Source organism: Symphodus melops, assembly GCF_947650265.1.
Source record: "Symphodus melops genome assembly, chromosome: 1".
In the NCBI taxonomy this organism is placed as follows: Eukaryota; Metazoa; Chordata; class Actinopteri; order Labriformes; family Labridae; genus Symphodus; species Symphodus melops.
Window position 1 is genome coordinate 45,122,309 of NC_136691.1, and position 26,913 is coordinate 45,149,221.

Genomic DNA, 26,913 nt, shown 5'->3' on the forward strand with positions numbered 1-26,913 from the left:
GCTACACACCCACAGATGCACCCTGATGGTTCGCTTGTTAGGCAGAAAGACTGGAAACAGGTGAGGGTACACCAGGACATGAAGACCTTCACTTTTCTTGAAGTTGTTCACAAAAGACACCCGCGATCTGTGGAGGACAGGCTGGTCCTTGCAACATAGAAGATTGGTCTGCCCCCTGATAAGTCAACAGTATATAAGTTGTTATGTCACACATACTAAGGGCCTGATTTACTCAGATCCCAATTAAAGAGTACTGCATTGTGTATGCACTCCAAAACATTGCGTGATTAGCAGGTGATCAACTAAGAAAAATTGCATGAATGATGTTAGGTGCAAACCTTGTGGAGGCGGTAGTATTTTTAAGCTTTTTGCATGTTTTACATCAAGGAGAGAACTATCAGACACCGTCACAATCACCGCAAGTAACAGAATCTTAGTTGGTACCAGGAATGTTCAATAGCAGGTTATTACTTTTTTTTTGACAACAGTAGACAAATATTTTATTATATATTTTATTTGTGATTAAACTGTGGTAGGAAATATATAACATCAAGAACTCCAACCGTGGAGGATACTGAAGCATACAGTGCTTGTTAATAACACATTTAATCATATCCTATGTGCAGTTTAAGAACAAAGAAAAATCAAGTAAAAGCTTAAATTTGTGTCCCAATTTCCAACTCATCTTTAAATAGACAAGAGACTTATTACAGCTGCTTTTTTTGGATTTTGTGTCTGCCTAAATTATGGGACAAATCCCTGTCTTAAAAAGGATTAAGGCCATTTGGACATTTTACAATATTATATAACAACTTATTTATTTTTCAGATTTTTTTTTGATGTGAGAATCATGATCCTTTTCCCTGAATAACCCTTCAATTTCCATGACAATGCTCTTCAATACAACCTCTTATGAAAACTAAATAAATATTTTTTACTTGGTAAAATATATGATTTTCTTATTATTAATCATTATATTTTTTATTTATGTTTATTTAAGTCTTAAAGAGTAAATCTAGCTTGGACTAGCTGAAAAACATGTGTCATATTAAATATTTCCAGTTTTCTGCACAAGCCCAAAAACAAAGCCCAGCTGATTCAAGAGGTTTTTGCTCTGAGAACAGAAGCAGTGGGATGCATGAACGCTGGACATGTGAGCTGACAAAACATAGGCCTGCCATTTGCCCTATAAGGCATCACAACCTCAAATCATTACTACTGTATTCACTTGGCAGGATAAACAGCCCCAATTCATCTGGGGGTTAGTCTCTACTGTGAAAATGGCAACCTTTCCCCACAACACCTGAATGAATAATTCAACACTCTGCGCTCTATCAGAGGCTGTCAGAAATGTCAGCCATTTGGAAGTACCCTTGGCTGCCCCCAGAGGATGTTGTCTCTACACCCTGTGGTGGAGTTAGGGGGTTGTGCACACACACACACTACCAACACTCACATAGGACCAAATGCCATGGCTTTTTTAAAACCAGGACTCCAATGCCTGCAGGACACAGTCTCACTGAGAGATGAACACACCTGCGGCGAGCAAACAGTTGAAGAATTTATTTTTTTCGTCATTTAGGTTACTGTTAAATGGGATTTTTGCCATAAATAGCAACTTCTGAAGCTCTAATCGGAAATTGCAGCTATAGCCATCACATTTATTTACAGAGAGGATTCATTCTGTTTGCTTGACTCTTTCTTGGTGTAGCTTAGCTGCCCTGTTAGGGGGGTGAAGTTGACTCTTTTTCCAGCCTGGGGAACGACCAACTTGCAAACTCTATGGAATAAATATGTGCAACAAAATATAGACATAAAAGCACAAGAACAAGCAAGTGTTCTATCTTTTTTCTCTTTGGAGCTCAGAGTATGACAAACATAATAAACTACAATGACTAATAAAAGCTCCATATGTGAGATATGATGATGTTTCAGCATAAATTGGATAACAGAGTGTGAGGAATATAAATATGTATTTGATGATTAACCGTCACACCTCACTTCATCCTGTGGAATCTGGAGGTTTGCTGTTAATGGATTGTTGGACTATCTTTGGTGGGTTATCTGTAGTTGCCTCCAGACCGTGAGTCAGGAGGTAACATCAGCTCAGTCTGGATATTCATGTGGATTTATTTCATCTTCAGATTTGTTGCCTTGTCGATATTTAGCCATCTACATAAACCCATTATCAAAAAAATTCAACCAAATTAAATGTCAAGGTGTCTAAGGGAGATCGCAGGTCCACTCTAGCCAATCAAAATTTATCTATTTAACTGTCTTGATCCTGTCAAAGGTGAGTTGATAAGAGGTCATGCTGTGCAGCTTTATGTTAACTGTAAGATTCAAAGGTTTTCAGACACCAAATGCTGTTGCTTTTGAGGAAAACTCTGTCTAATTATTGCACTTTAATGTCCCTAAATGAGCAAGGATGTGGGTGGCAATGAAAAGATGCAGTATAAATACATCTTTACAGAAGGACTAGAAGAGCTTCATACAAATATAAATGTTTCTATTAGAAGTTATTTTTATCCATGAAGCCATAAAAAAAAAAAAAATGGAGAAACTGCATATGGAGAGGTTAACGCACATTAAGTTACATTTAATACTGAACCTTTGGTGGTTAATGCAGTTCAAAATGCTTCTCCACAAAATGTCATGCCTTTTTCAGATTTGTGGCGAAGCAACAGATGTACTGGACAACCACGGAGCTGAGCTAAAATCTGTGAGGTGAAACGTCCAAAGGACAAGAGAAGGTGCCGAGAGCATGGAAATGCCACGGTCGTCATATTTCACCCTGAGGCCTCCCCCCTCTGCTCAGCCCCACCGTCTCTCTTCATCTTCCCCTTTCACCCTCCTCCTCATCATCATCATCCCCTTGCCCCCACGTACTTCTGCTGATGGATGAGCTCATTTGCTGCAAATCTCTTTCGAGTCAAACCGGGACACTGTTGTAGTTTTTTCTGCAACTTCAGCGGACACACAGAACAGACACCTCAGCAGATACAGTACATACTTCTTGTGTGCACATCATTTGAGAAATTATTTAGTAAAGGCTTCCGTGTCCTAAAAGGTGTGCAAACTTGATCCCACCCGCAAAACATGTGCTATCCAATCCACTAACAGTGCTCTGTGAGTTTGCATCTTTTATATGAGCAAAACAACACGTGTTGTCCATTTAGTATGTTTGCTTTAATCAATATGCAATATGGGGTGTTTCTGCCCCAGCGTGTAAAATACTGAGAGGAGAAAATGCAAATAAGTTGGTACAAGCAATGCGATTTACTAAGCCATGCAAAAATTGCAGTGATTGTGACAGTACCTAAATTTAATACCTTTGAAAGGAACATGCTAATCCCCCCCCCCCCCCCCCCCCCACACACACACACTCACACTCACACTTGTTAAAATGTTTTGAGCGACAGAAAAATGAATGCATTTATTTTTGATTTTGCTTCACTAATAGTTATTAAACAGAAACAATTTGATTGAATAACTGAACATTTATGGCTTCCTATTTCCCCCTTTTCAACAACATTACATTTTTAACTGGGCATTTCCTTTTTTCCCGGTTGCGCTCCTCTCCCTATTGCGCTCCTCCCTCTCCTACTACTATGTGAAACACCACCACTGCTTGTACCAACGTCTTCGGTACTTCGATACCCATTGCTTTCCGTCCAAACTGTCTGTGACGTAAACCAGTAGAACACTCAAAAGCCTGACCTAAATACTAACGCCTCCACAAGGTTTGCACCTGTTATCATTCACGCAAATATTCTTAGTAAAAAACACCCACAAACCAAAGGTGCAATCTTATGGAGTGAACAGTAATTTAGTATTCTTTAATTTGGATCTTAGTAAATCAGGCCCTTAGTCTTTAAAGGGTTTTTTAGCCTTTGTATTTTAACAAGCACCCAGGAGAAATTACACACCAAACAATGTTGTCAGTACTGCATTTGTCTTAACAGCACCACAGAGAGCTCAACTTAAAGTATTGTTAATGCAATAACATGGAAACTGCAAGAGATTTGATTGCCTTGTTTTCCCTCCCCACTGATTTACAGTATAGGAGGTTATTCTTGTTCACTGTAGTCAGAGATAAGTTTCTGGCAACAGGAACAACTAAACAAATTTAGAAAATGTATAGCTTATATCAATAGCATTTTCAAATGCTAGATCTAACTTCTAGCATCACTTTAAATTGTTTCAGACCGTTTGTTGGCTGCAATAACTTGTAACATTTCACAATTTCCATAGATAAGACACTCAATCCTGATGTGTCAGTTTTGATATGCACCACACATCTATTCACCGACCAGACAGCCTGCCTCAGCATCTGAGCCAGCCTCACAATAACTATGATGAATGCAGTGTCCACAGGGACAAACCAGCCATTTGACACTTCATCCCCCTTGATGCATGAGCTGCTAATATTGCGCAGATTTTCGGCAGGCTGTTTGAAGTCTTGGGATTTGTTGTGACTTTGCTGAACCCTTCCCTGTGGATACGTATATGACTGCAATCATCTTGCAAATGGCAACAACTTGCTTCAGATGCGTTTGTTAGCAGGAACAGGCACACATGGAACATCTGAGTAGTTGATTAACGAAACTGAAATCTTACTGATGGTAAAAGTAAACTAGGTCAAGATTGTGCTTCCCATCTCTATGACTTTGAGTTCAAAATGTCTCATCTTGGCTGGAAAATTGTATTTAAGACACACTTGATGAGCATGAGTGCAGAGAAGGGTCAGTGCCGATTAACAAAGTGAAGATGTGGCCGGACGTGTGGGTTGGTGTGGGTGGAAAGGAGGGTGAGATAAAAGCCGTGCCATGAAATGAAAGGGATCACACATAAACAGGAAGACATGGAAGTATCGTTTGAGAGGGACATTAGCAGTTCAAGGAGGAAAAGCAAGAGAGACCAGGGAGGAAGACTTTCTGATCTTTAGCAGCTGCCAGATGAGATGAGGATGAATTACGAATACAAGATAACAGTGTAGAGAGAGAAGGAGAGAGAGAGAGAGAGTTTGAGTTCCTTCAAAACTTTCTATTTCATTTTATTTTTTAATATGAATTAAAGGACAATTTTAACTTGAAAAGGTTTTCCTAACTCAAATCCTCAAAACTTTTTGTTGATCTTGTGTTTATAGGGGTTGGAGCCGTTATCAGAGTAGATAGTCTTGTTTTGTTTAAACAAAAAAAAAAGGCTATATCTCCGCTGCGATGCATCATATCAGGCAGAAGATGAGTAAGGAGCAGTAGAGGCAGGTCAGCCTGGGTGTGGCTAACTTCTCCCCCACTGACTCTCCAACAGTGATGTAATAAACTTTATATTAGATCATTGGCAATTATTATAGAGAATATATTGGCTATAGGTAAAAGGTAAATGGACTTGAGCTTATATAGCACTTTTGTAGTCTGACTATTCAATGCGCTTTTACACCAAGTCACACTTATCCATTCACACACTGATGTGGTTGTTGTGAAACCATCAGAAGAAACTAATGCCATTCATACGCATTCATAGGACAAGAGCAAGACAATCACATTGTTTTAGGAGGCATTGGGATGAATAAACATGGCATTTTTGTTCTCGAAATATTATTGTTTATAAAAGCAAAAGTATTATAACTCCTACATGGTCATGTAGTATTTCCAAGGGCTGTACTTGTTAGGGGACAGGCCATAATCCCTCAGGATAAAACAGCAATCATTAGAACAAAACAAAGCTGTGAGGCCATTTTCTTTGTTCCACAATCAAAATAAAACAAAAATGTATAGAATGAGATTGTGGCAGACAACTTGTGTTTAATTGGACTATTGTTCTGTTCAATACTGAATCAGATGTTTTCACATGAGCATAAACATGAGCAAATATGTCTTCTTTCCCAGCAAAGTTTGAAGCAGGTCTTGCTGTTTGAAGAACATAAACATTGTAGTGCACCATTGATATACCTTACTTGTAACTTTGATGGATGGATTAAACAGTGGAACCAACTAATATTTGGGGCAACTAAAGCAGTAGCAAAGAATCCCAAATGTAACCTCTCACAGCATGGACTGAATCTGTGGCTGACGATTGACACAGCAAGTCAGAAACATCGGTTAAATCTGTTTTGTGCTCCAGTGGACAGTACACTAAAATCTCAGGGCACACTACTCTAAAAATGAAACAGTGACAAGTCTGTCACACTTGATAAAAGAGGGAACAATAATAATCCTGTTGAAACTGCACAGCGAACAAAAAATGGAGTGGAAGAGAGCTTTGCACACTCTGTACACACATACCACTGACACTCTCAGATAACACAAACAAAAAAAAACCCATTTTGGGTCCTCCTCAGCATGTAGTAGAAGTATTTCATGCTCCATACAAACGGCTTCCACTGTGTGTCTTTTGAGGGGTGAAACACAGAAGGGAAGGGACATCATCACTGACTCATGACAAGGCTGAGGAGTCGAGTCACTGCTGACAGAATACTGTTCACTGGGATGTGAGAGGAACCGTCTTCAGGGAAAAGATGCAACAGTTCACACACCAAAGCTTTGGCCCACTGCTTCGCTATTTGCCATTGTGAGCTAAAAAGTTATAAATACAACTAATTAGTTTGGTAAGAATTTCAGGCCAGCAAGAGGTAAAGGCCTCGGATTCACACCCATCACCCCATGCCCACACACCCTTCTCATCGACGTAAGTGCTAAACAGACTGCAGCAGTATATAAAGCCGCCAGGAAAACTCTGTCTCATCATTCTTAGCTTTAGAGTACAACAATCTTACCTAATGCATGCTTAGGCTTTAATTTCAGAAATGTAAGTGAGTCAACGTTGAATAGTCCAAAAGTTGTTTGCTTACTGTAATCAAAAAAGAGCTGTCATTCTTCAAATGACTCAATTGGTTTTCTTTTCCTGTTTTTTTTTGTTTTTTCTAGAGAAATGAGCGGACAAGCCAAAACGGAGCAGTCATGTGAGCTGTACAGCAGTGACACCCCCTGGTACCCCAATAGAAAATGGTGGCAGTCCAGCCGTCTTTTCAGTCAGGATGTTGGCCTGCCTCCTTTCCTGGAGCCTCGAGAGCTGCTCCAGAGGAGTTTGGCAGCCTCTTCCTGGCCGGGGTACATACCCGCTCCGCTGTTTGTGCCCTACATCTCTTCTGCGATGCATCATCTCAGGCAGAAGATGAGTAAGGAGCAGTACATGTGGCAGGTCAGCCTGGACGTGGCTCACTTCTCTCCCTCGGAGATTAGTCTCAGCGTCAGTGACGGATTCCTGGAGGTCGGAGGTACAGAACACTAATTTGCTCGTGGCTCTGTTAATTAAACATCTCCTAAAGTTCACTTTATTAAGACTCCTAATTACTTTTATACACTTGATAGTTTCTTCTTGTATTGAAGTATTCATAATCTGGTTTATCTAATATTATTATCCCAAAGAGTAACACAGTTATCTAAATAGACTTCTACCACAGTTCAGAGAATAAATCCCTTGAAACTAAACGAGGATGGAGAGGAAGCTGAATGTAACAAAATTAGAACACTGCTTAAATAATGTGCCCTGGGAAATCATTGCTCTGTGGCAGAAATTAATTTCTGCGTTGAGTGGTTTTCACTGTGTTTCCTGATTCCTCTGTGTGTCCTCACATTCCTCCCCATAAACGGTAATCCATCCCCAGGGAAACATGAGGAGAGGCCAGACGAGCATGGATTTATTGCCAGGTGTTTTACAAGGAAATACAGGTATGCAAAAGTAAACACTGATCCAAATAAAGAAAATGAAATTTTCTTTACAAACACTAGTCAGCAGTGGAAAATGCAGCACTCACGGTAATTACTTTAAACAGTTTCCAATTTGTAATGTGCTCACTGAGCTGAAAAATTAGATATCATGTACATCAGTGTCAGTATTTCAAAACACTGCCACATTGCATGTAAAGACATGATGAACAGGGTTCTGTCTTTTTCAGGCTCCCAGCTGAGGTTGATGTTTCCAAAATTGCATCCACACTTTCTTTTGATGGAATCCTGACTGTGGAAGCTCCAGTTCCTGAATCCTCTGTTCCTGCTATCATCGTCATACCCATAAAGGTAACCAAACCTGAAAAATATATTTTTAAAGGAATATCACTTTCATATATAGCTTCACTTGCTTTCTTTTAGAGTTAAATGAATGTAAATGTTTATCGATATACATGAAACAAATTAGCATAGCATAGCTGTAATTTATTTAAAGGAAAAACATCTTCTCTATAGGACCATTAGACCTTATTAACACCTTATTTTCATTGAATATCTAACAAAAAGCAGACACATCTGCACTGCATCATCCATTCGTTAAAGAATGACTTTATGCACCAGGTTGTTTTTTGTTTTTTTTTCTCAAGGAGTTAAAACTTGCACAGATTTAAAACTCGTAATTAAATCCAAAAACTCAGCTTAAAATGTATACATCATCTTAGAAGTTTCAATTAATAGGAATCATTTTTAGTGTAGCTGCTCCCTACTGGCCTATTGAAATAATGCAAATGTCAGGCCCATCTGTTTAAACTCCTCTGTCTGTTTTTTGAAACATAAGGCTACATCCATCCTTCATTCATACAGGGTATGATAAAAATCAAATTTTGTGAAACTGGGGATTATGTGCTGGACTATTTCTTGGCCTCTCTGCAACAGCATGGAATTTGTTTGTTCTGAACATCCTAAGTTAAATGTTATTCGTGTGCTACAGGTGTTTTTTAATTTTATCTGCAATGAGCCAGACTTGTGCCTCCGCCTATTTCCAGTCTTTAGCTAAGCATTCTGCTATACTTATCAGATAGGCATGTGAATGGTATTTATTATTTAACCCACCAAAACAAGTACGCACATTTTCCAAAATGCCAACCATTTTATTCTAAGGCCAAGGTTCTCAAGTCACACTGTGGACAATCCTCCTCCTGATTGTTACCATTTTTAAGATCCTACCAATGAAAGGACAGCCAAACAATTTCAGTAATTAGGTAGGGCATGACAGAGGAGGTAGCTAACCTTTAATTATGCATAATAAATTATTCCATTGATGACATTTTCTACACATTAATGTTCTAACACAGGTAGAGATGGAGGCAAATGGAGATGAAAAGAAGCCTCATGAAGATCATGATATAAACCCAGATAGCAGCAGTGGACCAGATGACCCAGATAGTACATGTGCAAAAGATTATGGGGATGAGTCTCCAGTACATGGACGTGTTGATGAGACCCACCCAGACAGCTCTGCTGCTGGATTTCAACAGCATAATAAGAGGAAGGAACAAGAGGAAGAGACCCATGAAAAGCCAGATGGAATATCCCACCCTTCAGAGGCTGCATATGGCGAAGGCACAGAGAGTGTTCCAGAGTCTTTAAAGCACCATGAAGACCCTGAAAGCCCAGAGTGTCCAGACAAAGACAAATCCAAACAGCAAGAACTCAAAGAGCCAGACCTGGATGAAGAGATCCAGATAATGGCAGGCACAGCTGAGTCTGCTGTGGAAATGATTCATCCCGAAGAACCAGAGCTGGGCAAGAGTCCACCGAACAAGGTCCTGAGCCAGGAGCTGGAGGCACCTGGCATAAAACAAGAACAGACTATGTAGAAATGTGAACAAAAAATTGAACAAATTCAGATCTCATACTGATAACTAATTGCATGGCCTGCTTTGTTACCTTGTGCTATTTCTACAAATGCATTAAGTTTATAGAAATACTAATCAAGCTGTCTTTGGAGCTCCAATAAAGCAAAAGCAACTGAAAATGTTAAATATTGTGTCAGTGGGACTCGTTATTTCCTCATGCTTTTACCTCCCCTCTTAATTACAATGCATTGTGGTTGCAACTGTTGTTGTAATGAATAAGCAATCACATTCAGGAGCACCCTATTCATAATTACCTTTGAAAATATGAGAGAGCAAAATTAAAAAAGAGATTAATTTCCCTGCTGTTTCAGCTAAGAGGTTTTGACATTAATCAGATACTATACGTTTGCACAGCTGTGCATTAGTCACTTCTACATGAGTAACTTGCCCAAGGAGAAACTGGCCTGACTCCAATAATGCTGTTGCCATGGCAGCACGAATCCACACTTACCATCTAATACCAATTGATACAACACTTTATATGAGCGGGAATATCACACAATGCGGTGCCTTTGTAAAGCCAAGAACTGTGGAAGCCCTTTGTTGTTTTCATCGAGTAACTCCAGTCTGGAAACTTAAATTAAACTGATCATCGCTTTTGATTCAATACACAGAGAAGATTACATTATTTGCATCACATGACATGTAATGGAACCACCCCAATTTTTGCGCTCATAAACAAAAGCTCTGGCAGTGTTGGCTTCTTTTGGTCCAATCTCACCCCGCACTAAACCCTTTGTTAATCTGCTGCCCAATTCCTACTGTTACCCAACAATAACACTACAGGATCCCTGGAACCAGGCCTGTGAGTGGCAAGGTTCTCAATGAAAAGACACAGATGTTAAAACACACTGCAAGATTGGCTGGACAGTTTTATTGCATCAGCCAATACAAAGACATCAGTAGAAGAGGAGGGAAGGGAATAAACGTCTTTGGCATAAAAATGAGTCTGTCCTCTCCAACAGTCATGCAGCTGTCCTTCTGAATAATCAAATAGAAAAGAAAATTAAAACCCCATTTTAAAACCATGAACACTTCAGATTAATATTTATAATGATATGGCACATATTACAGTATATTTACAATAGACATGGTAGATAACGTATTAATGCACACAATTCACCCTCTAATGAAGACACAAAAGACTTTTGTTTCTTGTCAGTTTAAAGCAACAATATGAAACTTTGGCACCTTCAACTACAAGTTTCAAACATCAATTTATTTGTACAATAACTTTCAACAGGGCCCACTGTGTTGCCTGATCGCTTGTTTCTGCTGTATGCTATTTTTGCCGCGTGCTGAAGTCATGATGCAATATTGTAAGTGCATACAGCTTTAAAGCACTAGTTCATAGACAGGCCTCGTGTTTGTCAGCTCTATCGGGTAAAGAAAGTCATCTGACCCAAGTTATGTCTCAGGTTCGCAAACAAATAAATAAATCCATCTTACGACAAACATTTTAGCGATAAAAGTTTGGGACCTTACTAACCCTTAGCTAATTACCCTCTCCAATGTAGCCATATAGCTACAGCCTTTAGATTTCATGACAACGCAATACTCCACATACAAACAGTCTGCAAACAACTGGCTGAAAATGCTTGCAGAGTCCTATTTGGGCAAAAAATGTCAGTCAGCATGGTTCTCTTCCATAGCTTCTCACAACATGTTTACTTACGACTGTGCAGTTAAACTCAGAAACTTTCAGCGAGCACTAAAGCTCTACTAACCAAATGTATTCATATTGCTGCTTTAAGTGACATTCATTAACTCAAAAGAGTAACAACTGTGACACAAGACGTCAAGGCACTCAAGACAATTAAGGCACATTACTGTTTAAAAAAATCAAATACAATAAAGTTTGATATAAATACTGTTCCACTGGATTCATCGCATATTAAATGGAGAACGGATTCATAATTTCCTTTTAGAAATTAACAGAGTAACTCAGAATGTAATTTAGTATCTGTACTTCTGTTCTAAAAGATACTTTCAATTCTTTAATGACTCAACAATGAAATTTAAATAGAATTTCAAACAAATGTCATTACACTATTGAAATTCACATTGCACTAGTCAAATGTTTAAATTCTATCAGCTGTTAAAATCGGCAGCCCGGTATATTGTCTTTTTTTTAATATGCTTGTATGATTTTCATGAACATATCCAGAAGAGTTGGTTGATAAAATACTAAGTGGATTAATATGTAAGTGGTTCATTTTTAAGGATCTCATACCTTTAAAGGGCTGAATCTGGATAAACAATTTTCAACATGCAGGCAGGATTTTATGTTTAATTTAATCCAATGTGTAACTGTTACTGAATTTTAAATGTACAAACATGGGATACCAGCTGGTCTGTTATCATCTTATAGATGACAAAATGAAGACAAAGGAGAAAATTCATTTTAAGTTTTTGTCTCTTGTTGATATTTGTCTCTTAATTATCCAACTTTTATACAAAACAGTTTGCCTTTGCAACTTTGAAAATGGTATCACAAAGGGCTTATTTTCTGCACATTTTAGATATTAGCATTCCAGGTGTCAAACACTATAAAGCAGAAGGCCAAACATTTCATATCAAACTTGTTATCACTTGTGCAATGTGCATGTTTGGTTGTTTGTATGGTTTCTGGGGTTTAGACTACAGGGCCCTCCTGAGGCTTGGGCGACTCAAACTCAAGTGATTCAGCTCCCTGTGAGCCCTCATTGCTGAAGAGGGAATAGGGGGGTGTCTGCCGGGCTTCGATGATGAGGACGCCCTCAGGGGACAGGGAGGCAAAAACGGTGAGCGGGTCCACATCTATGGGAATCCTGACAGAAAAAAAGTGAGAGGAAAAAGTGGTTTGAGTGTGTTTTTATAGTTCTCAGATAGTTTAGATGTTAAGAGTGGCAAAAGTTTACTTTCCCTGTGTGTGTTCCACATATTTAAAAGCGTGAGTGGGAGGAATGAAATAAGGAAGAGAAACAGCCCACAGATACAGTTCAGTTCCTGCTTAGAGGTCATACAAAACTCTATGACATTTTCCTACATAAGAGCTGCTCTGCGAACATTGTTAAGCACTCGGATTCTTCACTGACACTTTGTCAATACCCATAAACAGCCTGCAGTCAGATAATTCTAGTGCTGTATATCCACAGGAGAGGGAAAAAATGAACTTAGCTCTGGATTTTGAATGTTATGAAAAAAAATCTCACCATCTTCTCCTCGGCTAGCACTCCTTCCAAACTAACAAAAAACACCTCACACCAGGGAGATGACCTAAAAGTTTTTAATTAAAAGCACTGCAACAAGGGAAGGGGATAGGATCCAGGTGTGAGGTTTCAAAAATACGGAGAAAGGCGATTTAAATAATTAGGAGTGTCGTCTACTGCATAGATTGAACACCTTTTAATTTCTTGTTGCATACTTATCAACCCTGGAAAGTAAAGTTAAGCTAAATTTGTCACTGGATTTATTTATTTATTTATTAACTCTGCTTAGTTTTTGACACTTATCACACTAATCTTTTTTTTTTAACAATGTTGCTAACAATGCCAATTATCTTTGAAGGAAAAGTAGATAACTGTTGACCAAAACCTGAAAGAAATACAAAGGGCAAAGAAAAAATGCCAGTGATTAATGATGTAAGTCTTCACCTTTATTAAACCATGACTACAGTTTAGGGCACATGATATTAAATGATCATAAGTGATTAAACTGGTTGTTATTTTATTATAAAAGGAATGTCAGGTTTAGTTTCTCCCCCTGGAAAGACTGCCCTTCAAAAGCAGCTGTAAAGGCAGAACCGAGATCAAGGCTGTTCTTTGTCGGACAGCGTGGCCAAATATGGGTATTGTAGGTTTTTTGTGTGAGCAGCCAAGTGTCTCTGGGATTTAATATAAACATCAGGCTGCCCTGTTCAGAGGAGCAGACAGAGGAGTTATCCTCCATTTAATTAGAGAGGAACCTCTACTGCATGGCTTCTCACTTCACTGAGAAATACAAGTCAGAAGCGACTAAACAGTTTGCCTCATAGAATATTAAGCGGACTAAGAGGTTATGTCAGCTCTATTTCAGAAGACAAATATCACATCACGGTGTACCATTGAGCTATACAAGAACACTCTCACAACAACATCCTCTAGACCCAGCCCAAAGTAAGAAATAGTGGAGAATGATAAAGTTAGTGGGAAAACAGATAATGGTTTTATTTTTTAAATTATGAGTATAAATAAAAAAATAAAAAATTAGTCCAACAATAGGATCAAAGTAAATGAAAAGTAGATAGAACATGGCCAGTGTATTATGTCAAAAAGTTGTGGTAAGTGGTTCTATGTAAAGTTATTCTCAGTCTTTCAAGGCCTTTAATGCCTAAAGTAAATATTATGGGAAACTAATGCAATAGTTGTTGAGACGCTTCAGAGGAAACCAGCAACTCTATTCTTATTTAACAGACAAAGTTACTGATCTTCTAAATGAAGGACATTCAGTTTGAAAAAAGAGGGGTCTGTAAGAGAACATTTTCTCAAGTGGTGTTCTGAATGATCATAATGTATAGTATAACTTGCAATAGGATTAAATCAGTACACAATTATAGCATCCATAGCCATTGACATCAGAAGAAGATAACTGCCATGTAATTGTGACGTAGTGAGCCATGAAGATATTTAAGAAAGAAAAAAGCTATTTTAAATATCTGAATTTAGAGTTAGAGATTACAAATATAAAAATGTTTCTTTTTATTTCCAGCTCTTGCCATACATACGCAGAGCTAATCATGTTTCCGTAGGCCCCCACCTTCTTTCAAACAGCCAATAGCTGTGAAGAAAAGTTGCTCCGCCTGCTCATTGAGTACAACTCCATCAGAAACCTAACCTGACCAGCTCTTGAGTTTATTTACAGTACATCTGGTAAATACACTTTTTATCTTACGCATTGATTCTGTAAACCTGCCAAAAGCTATCTGCACCCCCCCACCCCCCAAAACCCACTGCCAATGCTGCTGAGGCAGAGAGAGTCTAAGCACTGAGATTGAAGAATTCTACAATTCATTTAGCAGACGCAGAACGAGAGGTGAGTGCGTGCCCACTGAGTGTCTGTGATGTGTAAAACACGGTGCGTAACCAATGAACCCCTCCTCCCTGCACAACAGACAGAGCACGTGGCCTGAGTCAGTCCTGGTAGTATCATGTGTCTCATCAGGATAGAAACAGAGGCAGAACAAGAGATACATAAATAACAAAGTGCTCACACTTCAGACTCTCACATGTTAGCAGGTGGGAGTTCTTGTGTTGCTGTCGGGCTACATGACCTGGAGATTAAAAGCTACCTTTGTCCTCAGAGCTGATGTGACAACACCAGTTCATAACTGACATAACTTGTTTAAAAAGAAAAATCTAACCTTGGGTCCTTTTGAACTTGTTTAACATCAGTCATTTCTATCTTTAATTTGTGTAATTAACAGCTGGTATCTGCCCTTTTAACCCTCTATCTTCCCAGCCTATAGGGAATCAAAGATGATACAAACAGGAGTTGCAAGCTACATTTACCAAACGTCAAGTGATCCTGTATTTCAAAATAAATGTTTCTGGTTCCACACAACTTGTAACCTCTAAACTTTTACATGCAAACTCTGAAAAGAAGAGTGGCATAAACTCCACCAACTGACAAGGTGCACGAGGAGTGAAAGGCTTAGAAGACGTCACATTTGTTAATAAAGTTGATCTTCTGACTTCAAGTGTTGCTGGAGCAATTTCACAGATTTATGCACCAACAGCTTTTTTAAAGCAGGATTTAAGATAAATAAAGTGAGGTTTATATGGTCATAAATGCACAAGTTAAAGTCCTACCTTAACCAGCTGTAACATTAAGTAGCACATGACTGTAGATAATTATAATATATCACACAAAACTATTCCTCAAAATGAAGACTTAAGTGGAATAAATGGAATATTTTATGTAATTTGTCTAAATTGCGTGAACTCCTAATCCCCCATTTTTTGGTTAGATGTTAAATAAGTAAAATCAAAGTACAACAGCAGCTACTATCAAAACATTTCGATCCTTAACATGTGTCTCACATGAGACATCGACTCAAATGATGAGTGAATAAGGGTCAAATGCTTTTCAAGAACGTTTGGCTATGAGATATTGGATTATTCAAGCTTGATGGACCAGAAAAGATTAAGTAGTTTTAATCAATAAGCACTATTTTGTTGAGTGAAAGATCAAAAGCTAAAAAGGTTAGAACTCACTGGTCTCCTCTGTGTGTTTGGTTTCATAGCATTATTATATTTTGGTCAGATCACCGCCTGCAGCTGTAACTATAAAAAGTCAGCTTTAATGCAATAACAACACAAAAGATTTAAAAAAGTAGTAGCGGTATTGCAATTAAAAGAAAATTCTCACGTACCTCATCTACAATATTGTGACCTCTCTGTGCTATCTCTGCTTTTAATGTCACTAGAGGATATAGATATCCAGCTCAGTTATTTATACATGACCCTCTCTTCACTCCCCACAACACCAGAACCCCTCAACCCCCAACTTCCTCTAGATATTCAGTGTGTCAGTGGTTTTAGGTTTGCTTGGCTGGTTGGATCCGGGAGCTTCCAATTAAAAGACATGTGATATGAACGGTGCGTGGCTAGCACTACTGCTTACTAATTAGCTAACCGGAAATCAGCTGAACTTTGAGTGACGCGCCAGCCAGACGGTTATTCGCACCAGCGATTAGCGCTGCTGTTTGAAGTCTTCAAACTGGCCAATTAAACGAAAAAAGATCCAAGCGCCTTCTCGAAAACTTCTTTGGCTTGTTTGTAAGAATTAGAATGTGATAGGTCTACAGTGCGTAAGACGGGTACAGTTGTACTTTAGTTAGTAAGCAAACACTGACGGCATAAAAGCCAGTTGCTTTAATACAAAATATAGCTGTCAAGTTAAGCTACTGATTAAATGGATTTGATTTTTTCCAACGCAACTTCTTGTTTTCTTCAGTAACAACAAACAACATCTATCTATCTATCTATCTATCTATCTATCTATCTATCTATCTATCTATCTATCTATCTATCTATCATACAATAATAGTAGTTTGTGACCACTGGTAGTGCTGTGAGTCAATGCTTTCCGTATGGGTCCTGTTTTGAGTGTGAATTGCGTCGTTGTACACTTATATTCCAGCTTTGCAAGAGAAATGTCGTTATAAACCAAGAAACACAGCAATGTAAGTAAGTTTTTTTAAAGTTCCAGAATCGTTTTATGACAATGGAAAACATTGTTTTGTAGTGTTCAAGGATACACTTGTTGTATTTTGGTGAATAACACAAACTCAAATGTAACCAGTTTAAATGAAAACTCTAACACATTGAAGCCATTAAATGTGAGGGGAGTTATGTTACCAGGTTTCATTTTACACTGCCACTGTAAAAAATCAAAACAGAGAGTGGACACACAACTAAAAATAGAAGATCTAGATGTTACGATCCCCTTGTGCCCATACCATAGAAAGACAGTAGAAAACAAGAAGTGAGGCTGCTATCACTGTGATACTGAATCCTCTGAAATGATACTCACTGAATCTTCTTTGTGAAGTTCTTTGTCACTATACCGCCTTCTTCCTGCTTCTCTTCATGTTTTCCTGTTAATAAAAACATCAGCTTGAGTAAGATTGACTTCCAGATAATTTTTCAAGGTTTGACATTGTGCAATACATGATCATTAATTTTTCAACTATTGATGGTAAATGTCCTTCTGATCAGTTAAGTCAACATTGGTTGTAAACGCATGTCTTAACACTTTAAACCTCAACAACTAACCATAGAAATCAGAGTGTAACTGAACAAACACATTCCTAATGACATCATTTGGCACACAGAGTTTTCCATTGCTCCATAGATGCTGCGTTTTTCTTTTGGGATCTCTGGGTTACAATGAATGTTGAAATGATAAAACAATTTCTTTTTTTTCTTAACTTTCTTCCAAGACAACAACCGCTGTCATGACAGGAAACACACATTCTGTTCACAGTCTCTCTCTCATTCTCTCTCTCTCTCGCTCTCTAGAGTTAGCTAGCAGCTGCTCTGAGGCGACTAAATATCCCTGTCAGCCTGAAGTGTGGCCTGCCCCACCCCTGGACCCCCATTCGAGCCTCAAGGCTCGGCTATGTGCAACCCAACACCCACACGGTGACGTCACGGCCCACCGCAAGTGCTGGACTCCACCAGAGAACAAGGTTGGAATAAAAAAACTCCAGAGACATTGAGCTAAGATCACCAGTGAAATGAGTCATGAGTTTGAAATAAAACCTCATCATGACTTGAAACTGGTTCTCTGATTAGTCCCCTAAACATGTCATCAATAATGAAGGTGTGGTCAGAGAGTAGTCTCACAACCCAATCTCTCCTTGTTTTTAAGTCTTTTTTGACAGAGATCGCAAATTCAAGATGTGCTGTATAACATAATATACAAACAAATATACATCTGTGCTGAGGGGGAAGTCTTGCACTGTTTCTTAACATATCATACAAAAATGTATTTATTTATGTATTTAAAATTGTGTCTAATGTCTAAATTCAAAGGTGTTCTCAACATATTGGTGTCTTTCAGCTAAATGTTTTGGCTTTACAGTGAGCAACGTTAAACAAAGAAATGGCTGAAAATGAGCTTCATAAATGCAGCTATAAGCTGTCAGTGCTGTAATATTACAGGGGTGACTGTGATTGTTGATTTCAGTGAAAGAAAATCTGTCAGTTTAGTCTGTTTTCGTTTAGCTCAGCCTAGTTCAAATCGAGGCGGAGAAAAGCATTTCTTTAAGTGTTACAATTGCAGAAAATATGTATTTCCATTTTTGTCCAAAATTAACTTTCATTGTCATTAAAAATGATTTTAAAATCCTGAGTCAGATTCAATCAACTTTCAATTGTGAGTAACAGCCTCACTTTTTTTTTAGTTAATATTACCAGGAAGAAAAACACATGCATCACTGAATGCAAAAAGTAACTGATTCACAGAGTGACAACGATCACGAGTACTCTTAGTTATTTTCTGTTAAGTATTTGTAGTTTCATGTACTGAACACTGCAAACATGCGTGTATCACACAGCCTGCCACACTTTTAGATCTGGGTTGAGTCACTTTGACTAGCCAGCCCAACATGGTGGTGATTGAAGTACCCAACTGGCATACCAACATTGTGTTTATAAAAAACTTTAATCTAGGGAGGGAGCTGCTGTCCTCTGTGCCTCCTCCAACCCAGGGTATCCCTACAATTCATTTGATCTTTGAAGCACTGATATGAAGAAGCAATTTTTCCTATAAATCGATGGCTAAAAGATGGAGCTAGCAGAAACAAAACCTACATGTGGACTGCAGGGTAACCACGTGATCCTATTTCCAGAACATTCTCCCTGGTGTTTTATGGCAGTGAGCAGCATGTCTTATTGTAAACAGAAACTGTTGTCACGGGCCTTGCCGTGCTTTAAATCTAAATTGAGCTCAGAGTGATTCTCTAGGAATCTGAAACAGGTGTCTGAGCTTGAGGATCTGCCTGCCAACGTTCAAGTCCCAGTCCCCAAAATCTGTCAGCCTCTTCCATATCAAGACTCATTAAAGTGGAGAGCATGTTATACCTCTGAGGCTTTCATTATAAAGCTTCAAACTGCTGCAAAAGGACAAGAGCTATACTGCCTGGCCAGGTTGAGTGAGGGTCTTGAGAGACTCTCTTTAATGTGTTAATTATCCTTTGTGATATTTAAAAGAGGGCGTTTATGTATTGTGTTTTACATATAATTAAGTGTGTCTTACATAAAACAAGTAAAAGATTGTAATATTGATTTTAAAAATATTGAGGTCAGGAGTCAAAAAGTTTGTGGTCAAATGCAAATATGCATTTGTGTTTGTTAAAATAAAATTTCGCACAGTTAATCTATTTTCTTTTAACTTTTATATCCACACATGAACAGCTGAAAGCTGTTCCTGTGCTTTTCCACGAAGCCAGAGACAAATGTCAGCAGGGAATAACAAACTTAATTAAAATATTGAAATCTTTGTCTAAAATGCCACATTTAGATGCTAAAAGTTCATGCGTTTAATTAAATCTAAGTATTTAAACCATGACATTACTATTAGTAGCACTGTTGGCACGGCCTCCATGTCCTTTATGTTAAATACAGCCTTAAAATGAGTGTTTCTGCAGAGGATATTATTTTCACAATATTCTTCATATATATATATATACATACACTTTTTTTCCCCCTTTCTGTGTATTATTATTGTGCGTTGATTAAATCCTCATTCAAATGCACTCTGGGCACCATGAACTAAAAGCACTTTATGAGACAGTTTCCCACTGTTATCTGAACTGCTGGCTGTAGCAGTAGGAAATCATCAGGTGGTTTTATAGTGACCTCCACTCATTTAGCCTATTACATGACAGCCGCTGCACTTTAAAGGAGTCAAGTAACAGTTCCTTCCTGTGAAGGGCCATATTCCAACTTAATTTGGTTGAAAAGACATGTATCCCCCTGAAAGAGTTATTTTTTAGTTCAGACCTCGGAGTCAGCACCCAACTCACCTGACACCTCGACAAATCCGTCTCTCGTTTTGACGTTTAGTTCCTCTGGTTTGAAGCTGTGCACGTTCACACACACTTTCCAAGGCTCCCCCCCAGTGGTGATGGGTGAGCCCCGTGAAGAGGAGGAGGGCTCTCCATACCTGCTGGTGTACAGCGCGGGGCCTCCACCCGTGGACTGTCGCGCGGGGAAACCTGTGCGTAAACTGCTACTAAAAGGCGACGGAGTTAGGCGCGTGCTTAGCCGGCCCGGCCGTGCCCATCCTGGCCAGTCCATCGCCAGTTCATCCGAAAAATGTGGCATCCCAAAGTCTTCCTCCATAAACCGAGGCCCGAGCTGATCCCTGAACGGAGACTGATCTCTGAACGGCGACTCTCCAAACGGATCCCTTGGAAACCTTTGCCGGTTTCCCATAGTGTAGAAGTCTCCCTCTGCCATGTCCTTTGTGAAGCTCAAACCAGTCAAAGTTCTGATATTTGTGCTTCAAAACTCTCGAACTGAACTTCTAAGTTGAAAATCAAAAGTATACTATTATCTATCCGTGGTAAAACTTGATCTCTTTTGGTTTACGCACATCACCGTTACGCAATCAGTCTCCAGTTGATTCAACACTAACTCTTGAAGATTCACAGCTTTTCCTTAAAGTGAATCCCCCCCTGGCTCTGGTTTTTATACTGGTCAGTGATTTCCCAGACGATGAACCAGTACCGAGCAAGTGTCCGGAAAGTGCTGGGAGGATCTGGAGAGAGATGCACACTGCAAAAAAACAACAACCCATAAAAAGTTCTATATAACGTTAAATCTTTAAAGAAGTGAACACTTGATAAATAAATTGCTTAATTTAATACAATTCAACTTTACCAACATGTTGTTAATGTCAAAGAAAAATGTACGTCTTAAATTAAGTACAAATTCTTTGCAAACGCTGATATTTTTTGCAGTGTGCAGTCGCAACAGCTGACCAAAGACCAGCCTCCTTTTCCCAAAATACTGTCCACATGTCTCTAATGTAGAGCTGGAGCCCCCTCCTCTGTATGACTCACTGGAGTTTTATTAGAAAGTAATGCAGAGCTCCAGGTCAAACATGATGATGTCACGGTACTGATAAAACACACCGCTCAGAAGTCAACTTTGTGCAAATGTAGCATGTGTTTGGTGTGGGTTTTCTGAACATAAAACAACATGTCGGAGGTGATCTTATGTAGAGCTTTTTTTTTCTTTCTTACTTTAATATAGCTTATTCTAAACACAAAGGGGAAGTAGAATTCATGGGGTTATTCAATTTTCAGGTGACACATTATTACATTGGAGGACTTTGCACTGACACAAGATAAAATATGACCATATGAAAAACGTTTGCTCCTTCAGATGGAAAACTGAGTGAGGATATGCGTTATTGGACACTGAAACACTGGATCACTATTGCTATATGAGCTTGTTATTGTGGATTTGTAAAAGAACAAAGACATGATCAGAGGGATCTTCAGTACAAAGACAGCAAGGGTCCATTGATTGAGGCCTTCGTGGCACATTTCTTTTCCATCGTACAATATCCAACATTTTAACATCCAACTAGGCCTTAATCACATTCTGAAAATTAAATAATCACACTTTTTGAATAATATATACAATGCAGATGCATATTTACACCACAGCAGTTAAATAATCAAAATCTTTTTTTTTTTTTTTCACAAGAGCTTATGTAAATTTTACATTGTGAGGGAGGGAAAGGGCGATTGGCCTGGGCCCCCATCTTGAAAATGTATCAGCTTGACTGCACAAATCTTTCCTGGGCACATTGTCAACACGGGCTGACATGACTCATCATCGGTTAAGAGTTTATGAATGACTTTTGTGCCAAGTTCCTTCCTCCTCCAGCATCATGTTCCCCTCATTTGTCCAATTTACTTGACATTCAGGGAAATAATCTGAAAGTGTTGAATGCATAGAGAGCAGTCTGTCAGGCCTGGAGCAGTTCCACCGACAGGATGATGGATTTGAAATGATTGAGAAATATAACTGTCTTAATTATATGGACAGGCAGTTTCAAACTGATTTTTTTTAGCAGATTCAAACTCTGAAGTCTGAGAAGTTTGTATATAACCTTATTGGTATATTTTCACATTTAGCAAACAAAGCCTATTTGCTTCCTTGCAAAGAGTAAAATGAAACAATTGATCACCCCGATATCTTAATGACAAACATGAAGTCATAAATAGCAGCCGGTTAGCATAGCTACCATAACAATTAGAGAACAGGAGACATGTGAGTTTGCAACAAAAGTCAAGCAGACTTGGAGGGAGAAGATACTCTGGCTAGTCGATTGGGGGGCTTGACATTTAAAAAACAATTTTAGTAGTTAAATGTCACATCACTGTTTTGGCTCTCCCTTTGTTTTGTTTTTGTATACTAACCTAAGTTAGCCTGCTGCTGTAGCTTCATGTTTAACAGACAAATATGAGAGTGATATAAACAGTGGCATCATTTACCTCTTGACACATATCCTGTATTGTATTGAGGTAAAGGGTGAATATTTAATGCATTCCTCCTTTTGCTTCTCCATCATTTGATCACCTGCTTTTACTGGAGGTTTGTGAGTCAGAAAAGGTGTGAAGTATTACATACACATAACTAAAATAACGCATACAAAACAAAAGTAAATTATTAAAGTAAACAGTGTTGCATAGAAAGACTGGGTGCTACTGAGATAAACAAGACAACAATAATAAATATTAAATAAGTAACATGATGCAGCAGAAAACATAACTTTACCATTAAGTGTACTTCAAGAATAAAGCATGGTTGACATCCAGTGTATGTGTCTGGTTCCAGTGTTGAAAACATTGTTAAATTGAGGTCAGTCAATGCTATTTAAACGATTTTAAATGTAGGAACAATATGAGGTACTACTTTGACTTTGTCAAGTTTTGAAATCAAAACTACACGTTAAAAACTAAGACTGACATATGTGCACACACAGACTCCACCAGATGACAATGTATGCTCAAAAGTCTGTTATAGTGAAGTCTTAATACCTTTTCCCAAAAAGCTTCATCCTCTTTAATTACCTTATTTTATCAAAAGAAATCCCCATCCCTCTTCTTCCCTGCACAATGTTTCAGTCGCTCACTGTTATACTACATGGACTGACATTTCAATTGTTTCCCACCTGATCAGAGGATAAATTAATTTGACATTTGAGCTGACAGGCAGTTTGCTCGATGTCAGGCCACCCTTGCTGTTGCCTGTTTCATTTTTCAGAGTTTTATTTTTTTCCCCCTGCAGCCTTGTGATGTGTCAAGATCAGAGCTATGAACCTTTTCCGTATCCCTGATAATGATCCCTCTGAAGCCATTTGTAAACACTTGGATCAAACGGCTCAAATGTTACTTCAATACTTCACATCGCTGCTCTAGATCTAATACATGGAGACTTGAAAAGGGACAGTTAATATCTCATCTCCTTTAAAAACTTGAAAAGGTTTCACTCGGAGCATCTGCACTTCCATCAACTAAAATGTTTTGTATATTAAACGCCCAAAATCAATGGAACAAAGCAATTACAACATGTCTTTCTACACTCAGACCTTTACTATTTTAAAGTTGATTTTAAAATAAATAGAATGTCTTAAAACTCATATCAAGCTTAAAGTAGAAATCATATCAAAAGCTCACGAACATAAAAACAAATGACAGCAGTAGTTAATCAAATTCAGGAATCTGTGCAGTTTCTTCTGTAAGTATCTAAGAGATGAACAGTCTCAGGATGTGTGAATGCTGATGCAAGAAGGAGGATGCAGCACAAGAACAAAACAAACAAAAAGACATTCAGTCTCCAGTGGTTTTTGTGGGCAGAAAGAACAAGACTGCATCGATGAAAGACGTGCTCAGACCCCTGCTGGGTCATTTCCACTCAAGCGCCAAAACTGAAGCTCACAGTCGATTGCTCAGACATACAGCGCCATCCCGTTCTCAACTGGAAACACGACCAATGCCTCAGTCCCTTAATGTTCTCTGAGACACCCTAATGCCTGTTTTTGTTGCGTTTGTGCAATGAACCACGACTCCTGCTGCGACTCCGGGTTCCAAAGATTGAGTTCCAGGATGAGCTGCGACTGTAGGTCCTGTAGGAGGAGTAACTGTGGCTTCTGCTCCGGCTTCTGCTCCGACTGAGGCTGTGGATTAGGCTTCGACTGCGGCTGAAGAGGCTGCTCCAAGACGACACGCTGGTGGACCTACTGCTGGAGGAAGGGCTTGGTCGGAAATAAGGGATGGGTCGCTTCCTGGCACTGTGGAGAGCCAGAAAGGTAATTGGTTTATAAAAGATAAACAGAAGAAAAAATTAAGCTGCCTATTGTGCTTTTCTCCAAACATTAAAGCTGCAAAAGTCTGGAATTTCACAACTCTCACCAGACTGCCAAATATTACATTGTACACAATCTGCTCAGCACTCTACACAGAGATGGAGAAACTTAGCGACGAGCTATTTCCATCACCTTCCAACCAAAACAGAACATGGTAAAGAATTACATAGACTCCTTTAGCAAATGACAGGGGGCTTCAATGATTCCCCTGATTGATTGTTAAAATATTAATCATGTGGAAAACTGCACATTTTTAAAAGGATAATTTTCAAAGGCTAAAGTTAATTTATACAAGCAACTCTTTATTTAAGAAGATCTCTAGGGACAGTAAGGGAAAAACACCCCAAATAAAGACAACCCCCCCCCCCCCCAACAAAACCCAAATAAAACAAAGTGTATCTTATTGCTGAATTTAAAGCTTGTTTCTAAGGCAACTGGACTGACCTTTCACCTCTCCTCTGAAAGGCTCCTTCAGAAGATGACTGAGGAATTTCAGAGGAGAAGTGAAGAGGTGTCCAACCAGTCCAGATACCTTTGGATCAAGCTTTGAATTTATCATGACCTGGCTGCCTGAAAACATACACACTGGAGTGGCTAAATATTCTTCAAAGAATCAGTAGAATTTTCTTGAGATGTTCATACACTCAACCACTCCAGACGGGAAGAAGATCTCTACGTGTGTGTATTGTTTAACAGCGACGGTAGAAAACAGTGCGTTCGCCCCGTCTTTATTTCAACACAGATAGAAAACGGGCCAACACATTATACAGAATTTGACGCCACAAGTTGCGCTAGAGCTCCACCTATTGGTTCGCGCGCACTTCTGAATTTTTTATTTTTATTATTTTATGTGAATTAAAATAATAATAATCTAAATCTGAATTCAAATTGCAAAAAAATAGAAAATGGCACAAACACACACCTTTCTTATTTCTAGTTTGAGTGTCACCAAACTACAGTGTACCAAAAACTCCAGCGCCAAAAGAACAACCTTGACAATCATGAGGAGTTTTGTTACTGTCTACTGTTTATCTATCATTAGTTAAACTACATCTAATTAATGTAGTTAGTTTATTAATTAATGTAGTTAGTTAAACTACATTTAACTTGCTGAAAAATTAAAGTCCTCATGTCCTGTCAAAAAGCTGAGAGTAGTCAAAACACATTTTGAGATGATTGACTACCTGAAACTGTTTTTAATGAATCATTCTCATTCTGCAATGATTACTGTGGTGCAGAAGTAGAGCAAACCAGATAGAAGGATTAATAACTTCAACATCTGTTCCTTTATATTTAAATCTCTCTGTGACTTTCATGAGTTTTTCAGTATATCTCTGGCTGTCATCACTGCAGAGAAAAGGCAGCCTAAAAAAAGAACAGGAAAGTGACACCACCAGTGAGGCAGAGGATCTGCTAGAAAAATGAATATCAGACACGTTGTTCTTTTTTTTTTTATTTCAAATTGCCTGTGTTCACCATCTGCTTCTTTAGCACCTGGGGTGGCTTCAGAGCTGACGGTTATCTCATCCTTGGGCTAAAAGCCATTTCAAGGTGCACAGCACATCAACACGATGTGACTTCAGGATGGGGATTTGTCCAACTGAGGGGGTGTAGGGAGGAACCAGCAGAACATTTTGCTGCATTTAGGCATACAAAATTTGATTTTATAGCTATAAATTACCAGGCTGGGAAAGCTGAAGGCTACCTTGTGATTCGGCGGGCTTCCAGATGGCTTGGTGAGTCTCTCCTCCTCTTCCTCATGGGGGAGTAGGATTTGCGTCTTTGTCTCTTCCTGCTAACCTTGTGTGCATGCTTCACATCCGTCTCTCTGGAGCTCTGTTTTCTCTTTCTGTTGTATAGTAGGGGAAGCAGACATTACAATATGACATTTTAATCATCAATAAAGTAAAAATATATATTCATCTTGATGAAACACTAATGAGGAGTCATTAGCAGCTGAACATCTACCTGTCAGGTGTGTATCTGCAGTAGCTTCCTCTGGAGCTCAGGCTGGCCACGCTGCCTCGTCGCCTTGGATCAGCTGAATAACTTGGTGAGCGCGAGTATGAGCTGTCAACAACGAAAAATGATAATGACTGCTGGACATTGTAGCTGCAGAAAGTTGCAGAAAAAAACTTGTGGTAAAGTTGAGTAGAATTAAACAGGAAATAGTGCATGTTTCTATTAACTATCTTTTGCGAATAAACCACAAGTACAGGACGTATTGTAATTGGAGCTGCTAAGTCGAAAAATGAGTGATATTTTCCGTCCTTTTTTGTAGTTAAACATGAACATGCGTCATGCTGACTAGCTATAATACTGATTTTTAATAAGCGATAGTCTCTTCATCT

General features: G+C 38.8%; 3 protein-coding genes across 5 annotated transcripts in view; 1 reads left to right on the top strand and 2 right to left on the bottom strand.

The window, feature by feature from the left end:
- Positions 1–4,616: 4,616 nt before the first annotated feature.
- On the top strand, positions 4,617–11,666 carry LOC306821740 (uncharacterized protein). Its single transcript, XM_079340314.1, has 4 exons — positions 4,617–7,279; positions 7,670–7,733; positions 7,961–8,081; positions 9,086–11,666. The coding sequence occupies exons 1-4, from the start codon at positions 6,934–6,936 to the stop codon at positions 9,608–9,610; spliced, it is 1,056 nt and encodes a 351-aa protein (XP_079196440.1). The 5' UTR covers positions 4,617–6,933; the 3' UTR covers positions 9,611–11,666.
- hspb8 (heat shock protein b8) lies at positions 10,680–20,937 on the bottom strand. Its single transcript, XM_079340358.1, has 3 exons — positions 20,202–20,937; positions 17,204–17,267; positions 10,680–12,459 (listed from the first exon to the last, which is right to left on the bottom strand). The coding sequence occupies exons 1-3, from the start codon at positions 20,635–20,637 to the stop codon at positions 12,285–12,287; spliced, it is 675 nt and encodes a 224-aa protein (XP_079196484.1). The 5' UTR covers positions 20,638–20,937; the 3' UTR covers positions 10,680–12,284.
- Positions 20,938–22,475: 1,538 nt separating this feature from the next.
- The window catches only part of srrm4 (serine/arginine repetitive matrix 4), a 59,868-nt gene continuing 55,430 nt past the window's right edge, over positions 22,476–26,913 (bottom strand). For 2 of the 3 annotated variants that reach the window (XM_079340224.1, XM_079340225.1), the window contains exons 11-13: positions 26,531–26,632; positions 26,268–26,411; positions 22,476–24,487 (exon numbers count right to left, since the gene is read on the bottom strand). In XM_079340224.1, coding sequence (XP_079196350.1) covers positions 24,223–24,487; positions 26,268–26,411; positions 26,531–26,632 — 511 coding nt within the window. In that variant the 3' untranslated portion in view covers positions 22,476–24,222. Of the gene's footprint in view, positions 24,488–26,243; positions 26,412–26,530; positions 26,633–26,913 lie in introns of all 3 variants that reach the window. The other variant, XM_079340226.1, reaches the window with a different exon arrangement.

Bases quoted from the DNA above. Each gene is read 5' to 3' on its own strand.
- LOC306821740 (XM_079340314.1), top strand. From the start codon at position 6,934: ATGAGCGGACAAGCCAAAACGGAGCAGTCATGTGAGCTGTACAGCAGT. The intron at 7,280-7,669 runs GTACAGAACACT...ATCCATCCCCAG, and splicing joins CGGATTCCTGGAGGTCGGAG to GGAAACATGAGGAGAGGCCA. The intron at 8,082-9,085 runs GTAACCAAACCT...GTTCTAACACAG, and splicing joins TCATCGTCATACCCATAAAG to GTAGAGATGGAGGCAAATGG.
- hspb8 (XM_079340358.1), bottom strand. From the start codon at position 20,637: ATGGCAGAGGGAGACTTCTACACTATGGGAAACCGGCAAAGGTTTCCA. The intron at 17,268-20,201 runs GTGAGTTGGGTG...TTTTATTAACAG, and splicing joins CGGATTTGTCGAGGTGTCAG to GAAAACATGAAGAGAAGCAG. The intron at 12,460-17,203 runs GTGAGTATCATT...TTTTTCTGTCAG, and splicing joins AACTTCACAAAGAAGATTCA to GATTCCCATAGATGTGGACC.